This window comes from Gorilla gorilla, chromosome 12 (assembly GCF_029281585.2).
Source record: "Gorilla gorilla gorilla isolate KB3781 chromosome 12, NHGRI_mGorGor1-v2.1_pri, whole genome shotgun sequence".
Classification (NCBI taxonomy): domain Eukaryota; kingdom Metazoa; phylum Chordata; class Mammalia; order Primates; family Hominidae; genus Gorilla; species Gorilla gorilla.
This window is the reverse complement of record NC_073236.2, coordinates 38859505-38882525: the sequence shown is the minus strand read 5'-3', so window position 1 is coordinate 38882525 and position 23021 is coordinate 38859505. Positions and strand designations below refer to the sequence as shown.

Below are 23021 nucleotides of genomic sequence, written 5' to 3'. Positions count from 1 at the left end.
CTTAAATCTCTTCTAAAAATTTTACAGTATTAACTTTTATATGTAGGTCTATGGTCTATTTCAGATATATTTTTCTGTATGGTGTGAGGTAGGGGCTAGTGTTCCTTTTTTATTTCCCCCATGCCACTTTCCAGCTGATCAAGCAGTATTTTTTTTAAAAAGGCTCTCTTTTACCCATTGAATTACCTTGGTCTAAAAGTCAGAATCAATGAACTAAGCATGGACGCTTTTCTGGACTCAAATTCCATCTCTTTGTTCTGGTTACCTCAGAGTGATTTTAATTTCAGACTGACCTTAGAGAGTGAGTCCTACCCCAGCCAGAGCCCTGTGGCCTTTCTTTTCCAGGGGCACAAGTGGACCAGTCTGTCTTCGAGGAGCTCATCAAGGGTCATCTCCCAGAGCTGGCGGAGCACATGAATGACCTCTCAGCCCTGGCGTCCGTCTCTCTCTCGTGGTTCCTGACTCTGTTCCTCAGCATCATGCCTCTAGAGAGTGCGGTGAATGTAGTAGACTGCTTCTTCTACGATGGCATCAAAGCCATCTTCCAGCTGGGACTGGCTGTGCTTGAGGCCAATGCTGAGGACCTGTGCAGCAGCAAGGACGATGGCCAGGCCTTGATGATCCTCAGCAGGTGGGCCCCGCTGCACCTCTGTGGCCAACCAGAGATGGAGGAGGCAGCAGCATGTGCCCAGCAGGGCCATTGGTGGGGAAGTTTTTTTTTTTTTTATTGAGACAGAGTCTCACTCTGTTGCCCAGGCTGGAGTGCAGTGGCACCCCACAATCTGCTCACTACAACCTCCGCCTCCCAGCTTCAAATGATTCTCCTGCCTCAGTCCCCTGAGTAGCTGGGACTACAGGAACCCACCACCATGCTCGGCTAATTTTTGTATTTTTAGTAGAGACAGGGTTTCACCATGTTGGCTAGGTTGGTCTCGAACTCCTGGCCTCAAGTGATCCACCCGCCTCGGCCTCCCAGAGTGCTGAGATTACAAGTGTGAGCCACTGCCTGGCCCCTGTGGAAGTTTTCTGTTCGACTCTGCCTCTTGACATTCTGTGGCCTCCCAAGCCAGTTCGCCATGTGGCACTGTCCCAGGCATGGGGTGAAGGGTGCCATTGTCCCTCACTCTTTTCCACAGTGAGAAACTCCAGGAAGAGCAGGGCCATAAATGCTTTTCTTTAAGAAGATTAAATGTCTTGCATTTAGATGGACTCACAGTGGCCTTGAACAGGGCTCGGGGGACACCAGGCATCATGGGCATCAGGCAGCCAGCTAGAGGTTGCAGACATTTTCTGCATAAGGCTAGTGAGCAGCAGTGAGGGAAAAGGCCCACTAGGTTGAGCGCCAGAGCTGGGCTTTCTAGGAGCTGAGGGCAAGTCAGATGACATTGAAAGAGGGGGTTCTCTTTCAGAGCATGATGGAAGCTTAACCTTGCATGTATGCGCAGAATGTTGGGCTTACTTCACTGGAGAGTTTCAGGCCTAGAAAGGTACCCGTGGAGCCCAATCCACAAGCCGGGCTTCATGACTGCCTCTCGCTTCTCTAAAATGAGCCGAGCAGCTGCAGCCTTGCCCTCCTCCCAGGTGTTGGTGTTTGGAAGTGCCCTGGCATGTCTGACACTGTGAAGGCAGCCCGTGTTGTGGTACCCGAATGAGGATGGACTTGGGCGTTGACGGGGCGGTGTGTTCAGGTTTCTAGATCACATTAAGAATGAGGACAGCCCAGGGCCCCCAGTTGGCAGCCACCATGCCTTTTTCTCCGACGACCAGGAGCCCTACCCTGTGACTGATATTTCGGACCTGATCCGGGATTCCTATGAGGTAACGGGAACCCCCGCCCCATGCCCCGTTGCAGCCCCTAACCCCCCGGGAATTGTGACTGGGGGATGGATGTGGAAGGAGGTTCCTGGGCCACTTCCTGTTTCCACACTTTGGATGAGCAGGGGACTGAGCAAGTGGTCCCTTTTTTCCCTGCAGAAATTTGGAGACCAGTCTGTGGAGCAGATCGAGCACCTACGTTACAAGCACAGGATCAGGGTCCTCCAAGGCCACGAGGACACCACAAAGCAGAACGTGGTGGGTAGCAGACGCCTCACCCCGGTGATCACGGTATTGGGGAGCCAACCTGGGAGTGCGCGTCCTTTTTGGTCATAAGAATGCCAGCTTTGAAAAATGTATATATATTTTTTGGATTACATTAACAACTTAAGGCTGAAGTCGTGTAGAAACAATGTGAGCTTTGGAGCCAGGTGGTGAGTGTACTCAACACTGTGAGCCTGTTTCCCCCGTGTAAAATGGGGATAACAGTGCCTGCTGCACAGTTAAATGAGGTTGGGGTCTATGATGCCTCGCACAGGGGGCCCGCAGGGGCATTAGCTGGCGCTCAGAAGGCTCCTCCTGCTCATGCTGTTTCTCTGCTAGCTTCCTGGCTTCCATTAGAGCTCGGTAGGTTTGTCCTTAGGCACTGATGTGTGAACTGGAAAGAGGCTAAGGATGAAACACCTGGGAAAGATACCTGGAAGTGATCTTTATGTCAGAAAAGAGCCTTTGTGGGAGAGAAGCTGGTGCATGGGCTCCTTGTGTCCCCTTCAGGAGGAAGAGTCCCCTCCTGCCCTGACCCCTGGGGGTGCAGGCCTAGATTTCACGCCATTGCTGTTTATTCTTTCCTCAAGCTTCGAGTCGTTATCCCGGAAGTCTCAATTCTTCCCGAAGACCTAGAGGAGCTCTACGACTTATTCAAGGTACGCAGCTCTGGGAAGATGAGGGGTTCCAGGCCCTGAGCTGGCCTGAGCCGCGGTGCCCAGCCTGCCCAGGGGACAGCATGCAGCTGCCAGCAGGGCTCCGTGGAGCAGAGGCCGGAGCTGCCTCCCTTGAAGCTGTCTTAGCCTGCCTACCTGCTTCTACCCAGAAACCTCTCTCCCTACCGTCCACCCTAGAACATGGGAGGAGGGAGCTGGGGTGCTCTTTGGGCAGCCCAGCAGGCCTGGCCTGGCGCTGAAGCTGCTGCACTCTGCTGGGAGGGCTTCGGTGCTGTGATCTACTCTGCTCACCGCTGCTCTAGTGAGTGCGGGCTCTGGGTCCTGCGGTGACCCTTTTTGAAATCATCACCTGATAATACTTTTTAATTACTTGTGATCCCACACCACAGTACATGCATGCATATTTTCCTATTTGTGTGGCAGATATGCATTCAAGTTTATATTCTATTTTTCCTTAACATTCTTCCATGTTGCAGTATAGTCTTAATCATTTTTAATAACTCTGTGATCTGTCATATAGCTAAAACTTAATATAGTTAATGAGATTTTTAATATTTGGATATTTACCTGGAATCATCCTGCAAAGAACATCTTCAGGCATATTACTAGAGTTTTCTTGCCCAAAACAGTAAATGGAAATTAGGAAGAGAGGCAGGCACGTTGTGGACTCCTGCTACCCTGGCAGAGACGGGGAGGAAGCGCAGTTGCAGAAAGCAAGCCTGGCAGGGAAGGGAGTGTGGCTGCCCCAGCTCGTCTTGGTGGGGGCTCCAAGCCCCTTTCCCTCCTGAGCCCAGGTTCCCAGCACGATTGAAATGACAGTCAGCACAGTCCAGGGCTTTGGAAGCCATGGAGCAGGCCTTTCCCCGCAGTCAGTGACTGCAGGGTTGTTGGGTTAGTTAGTAGGTTCCTCACTCCTGATTCCTAATGAGCAGGATGTGTGGTGAGAATTAGCAGGCCGCTTTCTCCTGTACACATCATGTTTGCAAGTTTTATTGTTTCCTTTGTTGTGTGAAGGCAAAATATGAAGTCAAAGGTTACTTGGTATCCCAACCCCCCAGCCTCATTTTGGCTTTCAAGGAAGGAAAACAGGGAATACTAGGAACATAAAAGTAGGCAAACAAATTATGTGAGTTTTGGCTTGTGTTTTTTACCTTAAAAAGACTTTGATTTATTTAGGGCTAATTGTTCTCAGGTTGAGAGAGTAGGAACTATCGCATGTCAGAATTTATGTAATTTAAAGGATGGCTTTAAATTCACAATAAAAACAAATTTTGTTAAGTACCAGCCACATCATTCATGTTTCATAGGAAAGATTAAAAAAGGCCTTCAAAGCCAACCATGCTTGTTTCCTGTTTTTATCCTTCCTATGAAGGACCAACAGTGTTGGTTGGTACTTGAGGAAATTTATTTTTATTGTTAGTTTAAAGCCATTCTTTAAATCACATAAATTCAGGTCTGTGATATCTCCTTTTCTGTCAAATTGAGAACAGCTTCATTACTTTATCTCTGCAAGTAGGATGTGAACAGTATAAATACAGACTTGGTGCGTAAGCTACTCCTGGAGGCATCGGGGCCTGAAACGGCGCCTTGTGTATTCCACAAACGCGTTCCTACTGCTAAGCAGTGAAATTCACCCAGTGTTGCTGGGTTATTGTGCTCTAGAGAGCATTTGGTCTCTTCAATGTTATTTTGCTTCCTTTCATGTTCTGCGTAAGACTTATTTTCAAAGTTTAATTGAAAGACACAAAGCTAAATAAAATTATACCTTACCATTAAAAAAAGAAAAAACCATTTTTTTTCTCTTACCATTGAAAAAAGAAAAAGAAAGCTTCTAAGCAAGAAAGGAAAGTAGCTGGGTGCAGTGGCTCACGCCTGTAATCCCAGCATTTTGGGAGGCCGAATCACTTGAGGTCAGCAGTTCAAGACCAGCTTGGCCAACATCGTGAAAACCTGTCTCTACTAAAAATACAAAAATTAGCTGGGCGTGGTGACGCACTCCTGTAATCCCAGCTACGCGGGTGGCTGAGGCGGAAGAATTGTTTGAACTTGGGAGATGGAGATTGCAATGAGCCAAGATCATAGCCACTGCACTCCAGCCCTGGCAACACAGTGAAACTCCGTCTCAAAATAAATAAATAAAAATTTAAAAAAAAAAAAAAAGGGCCTATCGTGCCCTTATTACCCTCCCTGTACAGATAATTACGGTTAACAATGTGCGTATCTTTCTGGAATTTTCCCTCTTGTATCTATCTATAAATACACACATGCCTACAATACATACACACACACTTACTTTTCTTTCCCACATAGAAGTGAGATTATGGTATATATAATACCTGCAGGTTTTTTTGTTTGTTTCAGTTGACCGTGTATGATGAACTTTGTTCTAGATGAGAATCTATAGATCTTTTCTCATACTTTTTTAGTGATTGCAGTTTCCTTGTAGGGCCGAACTCTGATATATTTAATTATTTATCTCTTGAGTGACATTTGTGTTGCTTCCGGTTGTTGCTGCTTGACACTGAGCACCTGTGCATTTCCTGGACCCCAGTGCTGCTGATTCTGTAGAATGGGTTCCTTGAGGTGGAACTGTTGGGTCATGGGTGACGTATATATTCAACTTTAGTCAATACTGCTAAAAAGCTTTTTTAATTTTTTCAAATTACAGTTCTGGCCGGGCACGGTGGCTTATGTCTGTAATCCCAGCACTGTGGGAGGCCAGTGCGGGTGGATCACTTGAGGTCCAGAGTTTGAGACCAGCCTGACCAACATGGTGAAATCCTGTCTCTACTAAAAATACAAAAATTAGCCGGGTGTGGTGGCATGCACCTGTAATCCCAGCTACTTGGGAGGCTGAGGCAGGAGAATTGCTTGAACCTGGGAGGCAGAGGTTGCAGTGAGCCAAGATCGTGCCACTGCACTCCAGCCTGGGCAACAAGAGTGAGACTCTGTCTCAAAAAAAAAAAAAAAAAAAAAAAAAAAAAAAAAAAATTACAGTCCCACTGATGGTGTCTAAGAGGACTCATTTCCCCACATTCCACACCCACCCAGCATTTAATATCATGGATCTTTTAAAATTTTGCTAGTCCAGTGGAAAATTGCATTTCATTTTAATTTAAACTTGTTTTCTCATTAATGAGGTTGAGTGCCAGTTCGTGTTTATTGGCTAGTTCTCTACTCTTCTGAATCACCTGTTCATATCCTTTGCCTATTTTTATAGTGGTTTGTTTTCCTGTGGGATTCTATGTAAACTAATATTTGTCCTTGGCATATGCATTACAACCATTTTCTTCTGCATTTTATGGGATGTTGATGTGACAGTCTACACGAATATACATAGAAATTCATGGTGTGCCTTGGGTTTTAAGGAACAGAAATTTATGAGACCTTTATTTCACACTTAAAAGTTCTTGTGGTTATTTTCATGATTCTGTAATGACTATTTAAATAACATGGCTGCAGTGAATATGACAGTAAAATTATAAATGGCATTTTGGTCTCTTTGAGGATATGAGCTTGCAGACTACAGCATCTGCCCTTGTTTTTGTCCCATCCTGTGGACAGAGGACATTGAAATGGTCAAGAACCCTGCAGTTATTGGGAACTACTTCAGACTTTTGTGAATTGGGATGTCCAAAGAGATGATGTAGTCATTTAGTATGGGTGGAAATGATGCATTCTGAAGAGGCTCACCTGGTCCTCAGCAATGGGGCCGGTTTTGTTAGTTTTCAGTCTATTCCCAAGACTTCAACTCACCTTAAAAAAAAAAACTTAAAAAAAATTGTTAATGTATTCATGTGGTTCAGAATTGAGAAAGTATTAAAAATATGCAATAAAAAGTTTCACTTCCACCTCTGGGGCCCTCCCCACAGGTAGCCAGGGTTATTAGTTCCTTCTGTATCCTACAGATCTGGCTAGTCCTTTTTGATTTTTAAATAGTATGATTTTGGGCCAGTCGCAGTGGCTCATGCCTATAATCCCAGCACTTTGGGAGGCCAAGGCGAGTGGATCACCCGAGGTCAAGAGTTCGAGACCAGCCTGGCTGACACGGGGAAACCCCATCTCTACTAAAAATACAAAAAGTTAGCTGGGTGTGGTGGCGGGCACCTGTAATCCCAGCTACTCGGGAAGCTGAGGCATGAGACTGGTTTGAACCTTGGAGGCAGAGGTTGCAGTGAGCTGAGATCGCGCCACTGCACTCCAGCCTGGGTGACCGAGCGAGACTCCGTCTCAAAAAAAGGAAAACAAACAAACAAAAAAAACGCTGTGTTGCCCAGGCTGGAGTGCAGTGGCGCGATCTCGGCTCACTGCAACCTCCGCCTCCGGAGTTCAAGCGATTCTGCTGTCTCAGCCTCCTGAGTAGCTGGGATCACAGGTGCACACCGCTACACCCAGCTAATGTTTTGTATTTTTTAGTAGAGACGGGGTTTCACTGTGTTGCCCAGGCTGGTCACGAAATCTTGAGCGCAGGCGATCCACCCACCTCGGTCTCCCAAAGTGCTAGGATTACAGGCGTGAGCCACCACGCCCGGCCGAAAAAGTAGGATTTTAAGTGAAAATATCAGAATAAAAATTGTGTGTCTTCTATAATGAAAACTATGTTAGCTGAACTGTACATTTAAAAATAGTCACATTGGTACATTTTACGTTATGTATATTTTACCACAATGAGAAAGAAAAAACCTTAATAAAAAAACCAACGTGAAAATTACATGTTCATGTGGGAAAGGATGTCAGGGTAACAAGGGAACACTTTTACGTATCCAGTTAGAGTGGTGAGATTGTGAGTAATTTATTATTGTATTTGTTTGTGTTAATAACGTGGCTTGTTCAATAAGTGGTAAGAGCTCCCTTTCCCCCTCTTGTTTGAAGAGAGAACATATGATGAGCTGTTACTGGGAGCAGCCCAGGCCCATGGCCTCACGCCACGACCCCAGCCGGCCCTATGCCGAGCAGTACCGCATAGACGCCCGGCAGTTTGCACACCTGTTTCAGCTAGTCTCGCCCTGGACCTGCGGGGCCCACACGGAGATCCTCGCCGAAAGGACGTTCAGGCTCTTGGATGACAACATGGACCAGCTCATCGAGTTCAAAGCGTTTGTGAGCTGCCTCGGTATGCCTCTGTGGGATTTCGCAGTGAGGTGCTTTGGGGTGTGGGTCTGTGAATAGAACACAAAGTGGATCTTCGGAGCAGGCAGATGCACATGGTGTAACACTTTTGTGACTGGCCTGACATGAACTTATGATTTTGAAATATCACTCTGCAGGCCCCTCTCAGGATCTACTTTCTGAAGGGGGATGGGAGAGGGGCCCACGCTCTCAACCTACGAGGCTGTTCACCTTGCTTTCCTTGGCATCCATGATGTGGTGGTGGCTTGTTGGGAGCCATGTTCCTAACTTTTGTCCATAAAATTAAAATGTTTTGGAAGGTATGAGGCCAGACAACATTCACAAAGTTCCTTGGGGCTCACACAGTCACCAGCCCTGTTTTTAACACTTTTCATTGCTACCATGGTGTGTGTCTGGGGCAGGAGAGTTGGGGGTGGCAGGTATTGACCTTCCCCAGTGTTCTCTCCACGGTGAGTTTGTGTCCTGACAAATGGACTTTCAGCATTGGCATCAACTCACTCTCTCCTTTTAAAATTTTTGCAGATATTATGTATAATGGAGAAATGAATGAGAAGATTAAACTATTATACAGGCTTCATATCCCTCCAGGTAAGAAAGTCCAAGTAGCAAAATCAGACTGTGCTCTGCTTCAACACAGTATCAGCTTTGTGCATGACTCTGAAGCTCTTCTCTTTTTAAAGTTCACTTATGCTTGAGGCAACAGGTGTTTCTGGCTTGGGGTTTCAGGTCACAGGTTTGAAGTTATGTGCTGCACAGCTCTGGCAGGACCTCCCAAACTGGAGTGTGCACCAGAATTGTCTGGAGGGCCTGTTAAACCAAGTTCCTGGGCCCCCACCCTGGTTTCCAACACCCTGGGTCTGAGGACACCTTCAGAATCTCTGGCCTGTGGAATGTGTGTGAGAATCAGATCCTCATTACCTTAATAGTTATTTTAGGCTACTGAATCTGAAGAACCATTTCATGTTTCTAGTGCATCAGACCATGTTTTCTCCAAATTTCAGCACTAGTAACCAGGAAAAGGAAGCCATTTGGGTATCTATGAGATCAGACTTGACGTTGACGGGAACAAGACCAAGGAAACCTAAAAGGTGTTCCTTGGATCTTAGAAACTAATAGAGAATCAGAAATCCCAGAGGGCTCTGTCCCCCCAGTGCTGTGGTTGTGGTTCTGGTGTTGGATGGTGCCTGGAGAGGCTGGTAGGCACTGAGGGGGCTTCTAGAGCCATGATATCCTGGTGGCTTTTACAACTATTAGTGCACTTACACATTCTCCTTTATCCACTGGGCATATGTCCCAAGAACCCCCCCAACTCCCCGTGGATGCCTGAAACTGTGGATAGTACCAAACCCTATATACACTCGATTTTTTCAATCTGATCACCAAGATGGCTAATGAGGGACTGTTTAACAGGCAGGTAGTGTAGACCTTGTGCAGATACTGGACAAAGGGAGGATTCATGTCTGGCCTGGGATGGAGTGGAACAGTGCAAGATTTCAAAATGTTACTCAGAGCAGCATGCAGTTTAACACTTCGGATGAGGGGGACTACTGTACAAACATTGAAGATGCACCTGGACATTACTTGTGGGCTTTCTGGGTCTGCTTCCCAGATGCAGCCATTACTGAACTGGCATCTTATACCTTAGGCACGCTCTCCCCAGTGAGCATTCTGTGCTGGCCACACAGTCCCTCCTTGACCTTCTCATTGACAATGTGCACTATTATGACTTGAGTGCAAATTGTTTATTATTTATTTATTTTTGGTTTCCCTTTCTCTGTCAACTGATCATAAATGCAAATTGTTTAGCATCACTGAAGTTTTCTGCCCTTTATGCCAATATAAATTGAGTTTTAATTTATCCTTATTTTTCACAGATGTTTTTCTATTAACATAGAAGGCATGCATAATTGTTTATCTTCATCATATCATCATCATCATCATCATCTTTCCACAGTTGTCATTATCTATATCTGGCATTCTTAAATAGAACATGATTGTTTTTATTTTACTCTATTATTTTATCTTGGTTTTAAAACAAACATTATTTTGGAATAATTTTAGATTTATAGAAAAGTTGCATAGATTAGTACAGATGGAATTTCACCATGGTATATTTTTAAATTTATAATTGGCTTTTGAATTATCATCTAAGATTGATTTTTGATTCTTTATCTAACTTTCTTTTTTTTTTTTTTTTTGAGACGGAGTTTCGCTCTGTGGCCCAGGCTGGAATGCAGTGGCGCAATCTCAGCTCACTGCAAGCTCCGCCTCCCAGGTTCCACACCATTCTCCTGCCTCAGCCTCCCGAGTAGCTGGGACTACAGGCGCCTGCCACCATGCCCGGCTAATTTTTTGTATTTTTTTAGCAGAGATAGGGTTTCACTGTGTTAGCCAGGATGGTCTCGATCTGACCTCGTGATCCACCTGCATCAGCCCCCCAAAGTGCTGGGATTACAGGCATGAGCCACCGCGCCCAGCCTCTTCATCTAACTTTCTAATGAATTACTACTTGTTTCCAAATAAGTTTATTTCTAAAAGACATTTTAATTACATTGATTTATTAGAAGCATTTGTAGTCCTTCATGGTTTCAGAAAATCAATTGTTCAGACCTTTTTGAACATACCTGATTGTGATATTCGTACTGTGTAACTCTGAATTTAAATCAAGTTCAATGGAAATTAAGATATGATGTATTATTTTTTAGTGTATGTTTCGTATCTGAATTTTTGATGCAGTTAAAAAAGCCTTAAGAAAACGACAAAAAAGCTAGAGTGCGGACAACCTAAAATCTCTATTTTAAAACATCATTTTCCTGAGGCCATGCAGACTCATATCTAAGTTTTTTTCATTTAAATAGACTTAATTCTAACAAATACTTACTTTCATAATGAAAAACTTTTTAAAGGTGGGACAGACATACTAGTTACAAAATGAAAGTTTTCAACCACAGATCAGGAAGTAAAATGAGATTACATCAAATGTGAATTTGTGTGCCTAAAGAATTCTCTTCACTTAAGTCTTATTACTTGCCTGTCGAAGAGGCAAGGGCAGAAAACATCAGTACCTTGCTGAAACCCCGCCCGTGTAGAACAGGCCTGGCCCTCTGCCAGGGTAATATGGGAGACAGACGTCCTCGGTGAGCTTGGTTGTAAAGGCATCTGCTGCAGCTCAGGAAGCAATGAAGAGCCGAGACCCAAGGCCTCATCCACTTCCAGGAGGGCTCCCTTTATGGGCTCTTGGCGACTGTAGCACTGTTTAGCACAGGAACTAGCACAGAAATATTACAGATGATTTGGTACCATGTCAGGTAATACACAGATGAAGAGTATTCCAGAAGATTAGGACATCAACAGTTTTCACTGCAGATTGATAAACCTACGGATATTGGCCATTTTGCTTAGTTAATTATACTAATTGGACTTTCAGAGGAGAACTTCCTGGGAGAACTTTATTTTCCTTGGAAAGAAACATAACAAACTGCTGAGAAAGTTATATTGAAAACGGACACACACAAATGAGACAATTTGGAGGTTTTTCTGTAAGTTTGTATACTGAGCAAACCTATGAGGACCCCTCACATCATGAGTTCCTTCTGCGAACTCTGAGATTCAGGGAATATGCTATTTTATTCACAGATAGGCCCTCTGAAATGTTTGCCTGCCAGCCTGAATCCACATTAAAGGATGTCCTTAAAATGTTGATTAATAAAATTGGAGCTGCTCCAGTCTTTGTGTTCAGCTTTCTGTGAAGGAATAGAAGTTTCCTTCTGAGGTCTTATACATAACCAAGTACATCTGCTGTCTAAAGGATGAGTTCTGTCAAGAAGTTGAGTTAAAAGGAGAAACCTTTTGAATAATTCCAGTTTGCAGTTGGTTAAGGGTAATTATTGGCTTTAAAAAAAAAAGCACTGAAAACGTTGAAAACCTGAATGAACTTAATTGATAACTGAAAGAGCACATGACATTATATTAACACATACTGACAAAATATGAATTCAAAGCAAAAATTCAACTTCGGAAAAAAGGAGGTCACAAACGTTTCTTTAGTGATGTTTATAATTTGAATTCTAAAACATAATTATAGATTAGTACAGCAATATCTGTATGAATGAGGGAAAGCTTTGTTATTCTGTAAACTTTATATGAAAAAGTGTTGATTGGATTCAAAATCTAGTCCCATTAGCCAAAAAATTGTCAACATTACATTTGTCAGTGAAAAAGGGGTTGATATGTAGAATGAGCACATGCTTGAAGTAGAATTGCGAGCATTGGAACCGTTCAAATCCTCTATAATGACTTTTCACCAAGTAGAGAAAAAAATGCCATTTGCTTTCCCCTTCTTGTTCGGTTTCTCACTGATGGTGACAATCTGTTTTGAAGAGATCATCGTTTTGAAGACCTAATTGGGAATTGCATGTAGCTGCTTCACTGTTAGTATTAGTATGAAAACTAATATTAAAAAGTCCTGAGCGTGCCAAGATTTTGGTAACATCTTATCCTTTTTGTCACTTGACCCTATCTTGCCTGTGATAAAGTGATGTACCATGGATATCTGTTAGAATGATCTGCTTTCCAAACCTGTGTAGTACAATTGGAAATACACAAGATCTTTGCACAGCATGGTCTGCTTTGCCAAGGGTATCTGCAGATTAGATGGTAGGTGCTGATAAATATATACTGTTGTGTGCCACATAGGGACGTTCTGGGCAAGGATAGACAGCATGTATGATGGTGGTCCCATAGGATTACAACGAGACTGAAAAATTCCTATCTTAGCCATTGTAAACACCATAGCAAAACACATTACTCATGTTTTTGTGATGATGCTGGTGTAAACAACTCTTGCCGTTGTATAAAAGTCTAGCATATAAAATTACATGTAACACCTAATACTGGGTAATGATAATGAATGTTATTGGTTTATGTAATTACTATACTATTTATCATTATTTTAGCATGCATTCCTTCTACTTATTAAAAAAAAATAAACTGTAAAACAGCCTCAGGCAGGTCCTTCAGGCGCTATTCCAGAAGGCACAGGAGAGGACTGCTTTGTGTGTGTTATTGCCCATGAAGACCTTCAGTTGGGACAAGATGTGGACATGGAAGACACTGATATTGATGATCCTGACCCTGTGTAGGCCTAGGCTAATGTGCGTGTTTGTCTTGTTTTTTTTTTTTTTTTTTTTTTTTTAATACTTTTAAGTTTTAGGGTACATGTGCACAATGTGCAGGTTAGTTACATATGTATACATGTACCATGCTGGTGTGCTGCACCCATTAACTCGTCATTTAGCATTAGGTATATCTCCTAATGCTATCCCTCCCCCCTCCCCCCACCCCACAACAGTCCCCAGAGTGTGATGTTCCCCTTCCTGTGTCCATGTGTTCTCATTGTTCAATTCCCATCTATGAGTGAGAACATGTGGTGTTTGATTTTTTGTCCTTGCGATAGTTTACTGAGAATGATGATTTCCAATTTCATCCATGTCCCTACAAAGGACATGAACTCATCATTTTTTATGGCTGCATAGTATTCCATGGTGTATATGTGTCACATTTTCTTAATCCAGTCTATCCTTGTTGGACATTTGGGTTGGTTCCAAGTCTTTGCTATTGTGAATAGTGCTGCAATAAACATACGTGTGCATGTGTCTTTATAGCAGCATAATTTATAGTCCTTTGGGTGTATACCCAGTAACGGGATGGCTGGGTCAAATGGTATTTCTAGTTCTAGATCCCTGAGGAATCGCCACACTGACTTCCACAAGGGTTGAACTAGTTTACAGTCCCACCAACAGTGTAAAAGTGTTCCTTTTTCTCCACATCCTCTCCAGCACCTGTTGTTTCCTGACTTTTTAATGATTGCCATTCTAACTAGTGTGAGATGGTATCTCATTGTGGTTTTGATTTGCATTTCTCTGATGGCCAGTGATGATGAGCATTTTTTCATGTGTCTTTTGGCTGTATAAATGTCGTCTTTTGAGAAGTGTCTGTTCATATCCTTTGCCCACTTTTTGATGGGGTTGTTTTTTTCTTGTAAATTTGTTTGAGTTCACTGTAGATTCTGGATATTAGCCCTTTGTCAGATCAGTAGGTTGCGAAAATTTTCTCCCATTTTGAAGATTGCCCGTTCACTCTGATGGTAGTTTCTTTTGCTGTGCAGAAGTTCTTTAGTTTAATTAGATCCCATTTGTCAATTTTGTCTTATGTTGCCATTGCTTTTGGTGTTTTAGACATGAAGTCCTTGCCCATGCCTATGTCCTGAATGGTAATGCCTAGGTTTTCTTCTAGGGTTTTTATGGTTTTAGGTCTAACGTTTAAGTCTTTAATCCATCTTGAATTAATTTTTGTATAAGGTGTAAGGAAGGGATCCAGTTTCAGCTTTCTACATATGGCTAGCCAGTTTTCCCAACAACATTTATTAAATAGGGAATCCTTTCCCCATTGCTTGTTTTTCTCAGGTTTGTCAAAGATCACATAGTTGTAGATATGCGGCATTATTTCTGAGGGCTCTGTTCTGTTCCATTGATCTATATCTCTGTTTTGGTACCAGTACCATGCTGTTTTGGTTACTGTAGCCTTGTAGTATAGTTTGAAGTCAGGTAGTGTGATGCCTCTGGCTTTGTTCTTTTGGCTTAGGTGTCTTGGTTTTTAACAGAAAAGTTAAAAAGATTTTTTTGATAGAAAAATGTTTATAGAATAAGAATATAAAGAAAATATTTTTCACAGCTGTACAATGTGTTTGTGTTTTAAGGCAAGTGTTATTACAAAAGAGTCAAAAGGTTTATAAAGTAAAAAGTTACAGTAAGCTGAGGTTAATTTATTATTGAAGATCAAGAAGAATATTTTAAAAATGAACTCAGTACAGTTAAGTGTTTATAAAGTCTATGGCAGTGTGCAGTAATGTCCTAGGCCTTCATATTCACTCACTACTCACTGATTTGCCCAGAACAGCTTCCACAGCCCTGCAACCTCCATTCATAGTAAGTGGTCTATACAGGTATACCATTTTTTTTCTTTTATACCATATTTTTATAGCACCTTTTCTACATTTAGATAGTTTAGATACACAGCTACCATTGTGTTCCAGCTGCCTACAGTATTCAGGACAGTAACATGCTGTACAGGTTTGTAGCCTAGGAACAACAGACTTTATAGGCGAGGTGTGTAGTAGGCTACACCATCTAGGTTCGTGTAAGTCCACTGTATGATGTTTGCACAATGACAGAATCACCTAATGATGCATTTCTCAGAACGTATTCCTCTCATTAAGTGACACATGACTCTATAAAATAATAGATTTCACAGAATATTTGCTGTGGAGAAAAACCTTACAAGCATCATGGAATGGGAGGTGTTTAAAATTAACATCAGTAGGACCAAAGATAGAGAGCACGTGACTACTGGTTGTCTAAGAGAGAAGTTTGGCACTCAAGTTATACCCACTATCTTGATTCTTCACTTTCTGGTCAGGCTTTTCTTACGGCTATGCTAAGAAACAATACTGAAGACAACTCTGTACGCTCTTGCTTTTAAGAACGTGCCAATAAGTCAAGGTATCTGCTGGAACCCAAGAAACTGAGGGATGCTTACACTGCTCTAAGGACCAAAATAATAATGGGAATGGCCCAAACGGCATAGGGGAAGAAGGCTCACCAGGTGAAATGGAAGCAGATTGGCTAAATGATGAATCCAGCCAGGATTAAGAGCCTCCCTCAGAGAAAAAACAGTCATTCTAAAGATTTAGCTGGAGGAGACAATGACTTTGAAAAGGGATGATGTGTTGATGAAATTTGCGAAGTCAGCATCTCACAGGGCACAAAAAATGGTAGTTTAGATTCCAGTTTAACACGCAGTCCTGATATCAGCTCCAGTTTAACAGTTAAGCAGTCCTGATATCAGCTATATCAGAAATGATACCAGACATGTTTGATTCCATGATGGGCAGCTTGGGCTAGATGAAAGATCTATTCTGGCCTTGGATTGGGATCCTGAGTTAAAATGCCACAGAAGATTTTGAAAAATATGGAAACATAGAATATAAACTTCCTTGAAAAAAAAAAAAACTTTTGTGAAATTAAAAGACTGCCTCAGACCCTTTTCAACAAAAGAAAACTAAGTGATAAAGATTCCTGGTATCCAAATCGTCAAGAAGCCACCACTAAGAAATTGGATGTATGATTCCTGCCTCCAGTAGCTGTTGCATCTCAAGTGATTTTTCTTACAGTAGATCCTTGAGAAACAAGTTAGATACCTTAGTTGATTTTCCTATCAATGACTTGGCTGTATTGGAATTTCTGATTAATCCAAGTGCAAGGCCTCGCTGCTATAATTTGATTGCTGTTTCCAACCACTATGGAGGGATGAGAGGAAGGCCCTATACTGCTTTTGCAAAATAAGCATGGTGGAGATGGGATTATTTTGATGATTACTGTAATGTCTCAACTACATCTGAAGGCCAGATTGTGTTCAAAGCCGTATGTGAATTCTACTAGAGAGAAGACGCTTATGGTGGAACTGGCTTGTCGCCTCCACAGGCATCCCATTTAGAAAGTGAGGAAGATGGCAGTGGCAATGACAATGATATAGAAAATGGAAACCATGTACAGTGTGTAATGAAGGTCCCTAAGGCTATAAAGGAGAGACCTTCCTGCTGGTGGTATCTGTTGGAGCAATGAAGTTACCTACTACCTTCAAACAGAAGTCTGAGATGGGGGTTTCAGATGACCAAATGCAAACCCTTTATCTGATTTTAACTTGTGTAGTACTTGAAGTGAGACACAATGAACACTTTAATAGAAATTGTCTGTCAATCCATTTAGACGCTTGAATTACAGGCTACATATATATAGGAATGAAAAATAAGGTCATGTTTAAACAGCCCAAATATCTCATGTAAAAAGATTGAAAGGATTTTTAAAGACTGTATGCATTCTTAGTAGTTACTATTTCCCATAATGCATAATATCCTATCCTTCTGATCATCAATAGATCGTGGAATGAGTATTTTCAGTGAGTTCCATGTCCAGGTGATGTTCTTTTCATATGCTGTGACGGCAGAGGTTGGGAGGCTCTGCTCTGAGAGTTGTTTGGCCCCTCAGCTCCTTGTCACTGTTAATACTTTACCTGCCTCCTTTCTGGACACTTGCCCACCCCCTGGATTAATTGCTGCCTTTCTATGGCTCCCATCACATTTTGTTGGTGACTTGTATACACATTTCTACTTTGTGGTACGCCAAGTTCTTTGGCATCCCAGCACTATTCTGGGAAATCCGTTTCCATCCTGACTGCCCCAGGTACCATTCACGGTTTGCAATTTTCCGCCTGTTAAGTTTGAGTGGATTCTTACATGTGCCACTGCACAGAATTCGTTTTGGGCAAAGTTGGAAAAAGTAAGGGTAGCTTTCCAAAGCTTTGCTGCCGTCTTGTGGAAGCTTGTTGAATCACAGCTGAATTTTGCCTTTGTTTTATTTTCAGTGAAATGGTTTACGAATAAGTTCCAAACTTTTTAAAATATGGGGAACCTTCCCTGTCATCCCCCTCATAATTGTTATTTTGTAGCAGCTTTATTGAGATATATTTCACGCACCATGCAAGTCACCCGTTTAAAGCGTACAATTCAATGGGGGTTTTTTTTTTGTATATTCAGAGTTGTGCAGCGATCACCACAATCAATTTTAGACCATTTCATCACCCTGAAAATAAATGTCATATCTTTAGCTCTCACTCCCAGTGTATCCATTTTCCCCAGCCGTAGGCAGCTTTCTGTTTCTGTAGATTTGCCTGTCCTGGACATTTGATATAAATGGAGTTGCTGTATCATGTTCGACTTCTCTCACCTAGCATGATGTTTTCAAGACACATCCATGCTGTAGCATGCGCCAGTGCTTCATTCCTTTTAATGGCCAAATATTCCATTGCATGGGTATGCCATGATTTGTTTATTCAGCAATTTATTCAACATTTGGGTGTTTTTTTGGCTACTATGAACAATACTACCGTGAACAATCTGTGTACAAGTTTGCATGTGAATACTTTCAGTTCTCTTGGGTGTATATGTAGAAGTGAGATTTCTGAGTCAAATGGTAACTTTAACTTTTTAAAAAACTGCCAGACTGTTTTCTAAAGTGGCTGAGCCAGTTTATATTCCCATCGTCAATATATGAGGGTTCTGACAATTTTATTTTTAACATCCTTAAGAACACTCCTAATACTAAGATGCTGCTTTGAATTCACTAAGGCTTTTCTTCAACTTTTAAAAGAAATTGTGTAAGTACAGCAGTATGTGCTCATTGTAGAGAAATACTATCCTGAAAAGTTTAAAATCATTACCAATTATTCCACCACCCAGAGATTTATTTATTTCTAGAGTATTTTATGTGTGCATGGATATATTTTAGTTTTACAAAATGGGATTTCACTATATACATTTTTTCCAAATCAGTATTAGCAGTGTCCTTCTATGAATGTGTATGTTGTTAATTACAACAGTCTCCACATACCTCTGGGAAAAGGCACACTTGGTGTGGGGGACATTTTATTTTCTCTGGGTATCCAGACAGTGCTTGGTGTGCATTTGGGTTCGTGGACCCTGCAAAAACTACAGTCCACAGGCTGGGAGCTGCTAGCTTAGCCTTTAGTTGCCTAGAAAGCTACGTTACTGTCAGTTTTGGTAAGGCAGAAAATTTGTTTAATTTAAACCTCTCATCTTTTTTTAAGCACTCACTGAAAATGACCGAGACAGCCAGTCGCCGTTGAAGAATCCTCTGTTGTCAACATCGAGACCCCTGGTTTTCGGGAAACCCAATGGCACGTACCTCTTTTCATTGTTGCTTTCCCCTGGGCATACCACTGCAGTGGCGGGAGGCACCAGGGTTGCCCTCATCCCTCTTCTTGTAGCAGCCTTGTCTTTTCCCTTCGTCCAGTGAATTATCACCAAACTCATTGCCTTTAGAGGACAGAAGTGCTCCTAGTGGGGGTGTTGCTGGGTGGCTGCCCCTTGCCCCCACCACCAAGTTCCTTCCTCCTGTTTGCTGTTTCACGGGTCCTCTTAGAGCAGAAGTCCCCCAGTTACTACCCACTGGCTCTCCAGGGGAATCTCTTGCTTTCCAGTTTTGTATGGAATTTGCTTAGTGGAATTCCTCACCCCCTTGCTCCTCTCTCCTACATAGTTTCCTTTTTGCTGTCACTGAATTTATTTAAATTAAACCACATATTGTTTTCCTTTGTTTCAAGGTGATGCAGTTGATTATCAGAAACAGCTGAAGCAGATGATTAAGGATTTAGCCAAAGAAAAAGATAAAACTGAGAAAGAATTGCCCAAAATGAGCCAGGTATGGACTTTCTTCAGTGCGGAGAATTAACTTTTTTTTTTTTTTTTTGAGATGGAGTCTCGCTCTGTCACCCAGGCTGGAGTACAGTGGCGCGATCTCAGCCCACTGCAACCTCCACCTCCCGGGTTCAAGCAGTTCTCCTGCCTCAGCCTCCTGAGTAGCTGGGATTACAGGCGTGTGCCACCACGTCTGGCTAATTTTTGTATTTTTAGTAGAGGTGGGGTTTCACCATGTTGGTCAGGCTGGTCTTGAACTTCTCACCTTGTGATCCACCCACCTCAGCCTCCTAAAGTGCTGGGATTACAGGTGTGAGCCACCGCGCCCGACCGAGAATTAACTGTTTTTTCAGATGATTAATCTGAGAATCAAGCTTGGGCCCCTTTACCTGCAAAGTCCAGGTAGCGGAACATCATAGTGATTAAATTGGAAATACTAAATTGTGATCAACTGAAGATACTTCAGATATTCAAATCGCTTCAGAACAGGAGGCTGCCATACACTTCACATCTTTGAGGAGTTTTTGTATAAAATTCATTCTTCCAGGTTGCGATACAGGTTTATTCCTCTGGGAGGTAGAAGTATTTGGGGCCACTGTGGATACAGCATTCTTCCCTTCAAAAATACTGTGCTTTCTCCATTTCCTGGGAAATCACTGGCTGCATAATACACAGTACTGATAGAGGAGTCTCTAAAACTTCTGAGCATCTTCCAGAAAAGGGTTGTGCCATATTCAGGTTCCATATGGTTTGTTTCATTTTGAAAATGGTTCCTCCCAATGTTTAGGAAATGTAGGCTTAAAGTTAAAAATGCTCCTTTTTGGCCAGGCGTGGTGGCTTACGTCTGTAATCCCAGCACTTTGGGAGGCCAAGGTGGGCGGATTACGAGGTCAGGAGATTGAGACCATCCTGGCTAACATGGTGAAACCCCGTCTCTACTAAAAATACAAAAAAAAAATTAGCTGGACGTGGTGGCGGGCGCCTGTAGTCCCAGCTACTCGGGAGGCTGAGGCAGGAGAATGGCGTGAACCCGGGAGGCGGAGCTTGCAGTGAGCCGAGATCGCGCCACTGCACTCCAGCCTGGGCGACAGAGCGAGACTCCATCTCAAAAAAAAAAAAAAAGTTCCGTTTTTATAGGACTTAAGTCATTTTGGTGCTGTGGACTATGACCCTTCAAGAGTAGAATTTAGCATGCAGTTTCTCAGTCTTTTTTTTTCTTTTGACCACAAAACATCTTGTGGGATTAGTGTTTCGTAGCATGTTTGAGAAATGCTGCTTGTCTACTGTGCTGGGAATTGCTCTCAGATGCTCATTCTATTCTCTGGATGTATGATCAAAATGAGTTAAACTTCATCACTCAGAGCTATCAGTATTAACATTCTGATACACATAACCTTTTTTTTTCTATAGATGATGTTTCAAATAAAACGGGCCATGTTCATACTCAGGTTTCCTTTCAGAATAACCATGGATCTTTTCCCCCAAATAAATATTTGTTATATTAGTACCCAAGCATTTTTCATTTATTTTTTTTTTTTTATTTTTTTTTTTTTTTTTTGAGACAGTCTCACTGTCGCCCAGGCTAGAATGCAGTGGCACGATCTCGGCTCACTGCAAGCTCCGCCTCCCAAGTTCATGCCATTCTCCTGCCTCAGCTTCCCGAGTAGCTGGGACTACAGGCGCCCACCACCAAGCCTGGCTAATTTTTTTGTATTTTTAATAGAGACGGGGTTTCACCATGGTAGCCAGGTGTTAGCCGGGATGGTCTCGATCTCCTGACCTCGTGATCCGCCCGCCTCGGCCTCCCAAAGTGCTGGGATTACAGGCATGAGCCACCGCACCCGGCCATACCCAACCATTTTTCTATTCTTGGAGTAATTGTGTAGCTAGATTCCACCTGAAGCACCTGTCCTCACATTACGTATTCTCAATTTCAGCAGCAGTGTCTCAGATTACGCTGAGAAAACAACAGGCATCACTCTTCCATTTCATTTTACATTTAGGTCCTGCATGGCCTTCCCACCAGAGGAACATGCCCTAACTTTATAGCGTTTCAGCTGTTTCCAGCATTTTCCTATTATAAACTCTAGCTTAAAGATCCCTACAGATAAATCTGTACATTGCTGTGGTTTCATTTTTTTTTTTTAAGACAAAGTTTCACTCTTGTTGCCCAGGCTGGAGTGCAATGGTGTGATCTTGACTACCACAACCTTTGCCTCCTGGGTTTAAGCGATTCTCCTGCCTCAGCCTCCCAAGTAGCTGGGATTGCAGGCATGGGCCACCACGCCTGGCTAATTTTGTATTTTTAGTAGAGATGGGGTTTCTCCATGTTGATTGGGCTGGTCTGACTCCCAACCTCAGGTGATCTGCCTGCCTCGGCCTCCCACAGTGCTGGGATTACAGGCGTGAGCCACTGTGCCCAGCCTGCTGTGGTTTCTTGAATTGCTTTGTTAAAGGGTGTGTACATCCTCTAGGAAGGTCTACCCATTTCCAAGTCTGTGCTGAAATTCCCAGGAATCACCACTGTTAATAGTTTAGAGTGGAAAGGCAGAGACTACCTTTTCTTATATTCTGTGTCTTCAAAAAAGTACTGTGTCGTTTTCTCAAAGCTCACAGGTATGTTAAAAAAAAAAAATGACACTTCCACCCTGGTTCTGCTGCTACCTAAGACTTATTTCAATTTCAGAGAGAATTTATCCAGTTCTGTAAAACTCTGTACAGTATGTTCCATGAAGATCCAGAAGAAAATGATTTGTATCAAGCCATTGCCACAGTCACCACACTGCTGCTGCAGATCGGGGAGGTGGGGCAGCGAAGCAGCAGCTCTGGAAGCTGCTCCCAGGAGTGTGGGGAGGAGCTGCGGGCTTCAGCTCCTTCTCCTGAGGACTCGGTTTTTGCAGACACTGGGAAGACGCCCCAGGACTCCCAGGCATTTCCAGAGGCGGCAGAAGGGGACTGGACTGTCTCCCTTGAACATATTTTAGCTTCACTTCTGACTGAACAGTCATTAGTCAACTTTTTTGAAAAGCCACGGGACATGAAATCCAAACTTGAAAATGCCAAGATCAATCAGTACAATCTCAAAACCTTTGAAATGAGCCACCAATCACAATCTGAACTTAAGCTGAGTAACTTGTAGCAAGACAGCAGCAGCTGCTATGCACACTGGAGTCCACCATACCAAAGCACGAACCAGACTGTTTCTTGGGGTCAGCCCTAAACCGAGATTTCAGTCTACTTTACAAATGGGGCATCTGGATAAACCTGACAAACTGTGGCCAGGGGAACCGACACAACCCTCAAGCATTTCTATGTACTGAGAATTGTCAGTGCCCTAAGGTATCCATTGGTTCCCTTGATGCCGACTTACAATTTTTACCGGATTCGCTGAAATGGGCACTTCTGCTGTGATGCTAGTGTTGATTTTGCTCTCAGATGAACACAATGTGTCATACTAACCAAGAAGCAAGAAAAGCCCCATGCTTTCATTTTTCACTTCGAATGACAATGGGAGAGGTCAGGAATCAAGTTCACTTTCAAGATCTAAGGGAGTCGACTATCTGTGCAATTGTATTTGGCTTTTTTTTTGCACTGTTTCAATGCTGGTAATTGAAACCATTTTAATATATTTGGTTGTATTCACTTTATATGTCCTTCCAAAAATGTTGTGTACAAACCATGCTTTCAATGTTGGCTTCCAAGTTTTTTAATAAGAAACTTCTTTTTGTATTTACTCGGTCCTTTTCTTTTACCTTGTAGTTAAGTGTCTTAAGCTGTAGACTGTGGCAGTGAATGGGTAAGCT

At 42.8% G+C, this 23021-nt stretch overlaps 1 protein-coding gene across 4 annotated transcripts in view; it reads left to right on the top strand.

The window, feature by feature from the left end:
- TBC1D8 (TBC1 domain family member 8) overlaps positions 1-22947 on the top strand; it is a 142513-nt gene extending 119566 nt beyond the window's left edge. For all 4 annotated transcript variants that reach the window (XM_004031511.4, XM_055378430.2, XM_055378429.2 and 1 more), the window contains 9 exons: positions 346-631; positions 1689-1818; positions 1975-2073; positions 2670-2738; positions 7629-7869; positions 8409-8474; positions 18609-18698; positions 19125-19222; positions 21905-22947. In XM_004031511.4, coding sequence (XP_004031559.2) covers positions 346-631; positions 1689-1818; positions 1975-2073; positions 2670-2738; positions 7629-7869; positions 8409-8474; positions 18609-18698; positions 19125-19222; positions 21905-22357 — 1532 coding nt within the window. In that variant the 3' untranslated portion in view covers positions 22358-22947. The remainder of the gene's footprint in view (positions 1-345; positions 632-1688; positions 1819-1974; positions 2074-2669; positions 2739-7628; positions 7870-8408; positions 8475-18608; positions 18699-19124; positions 19223-21904) is intronic.
- Positions 22948-23021: the final 74 nt, after the last annotated feature.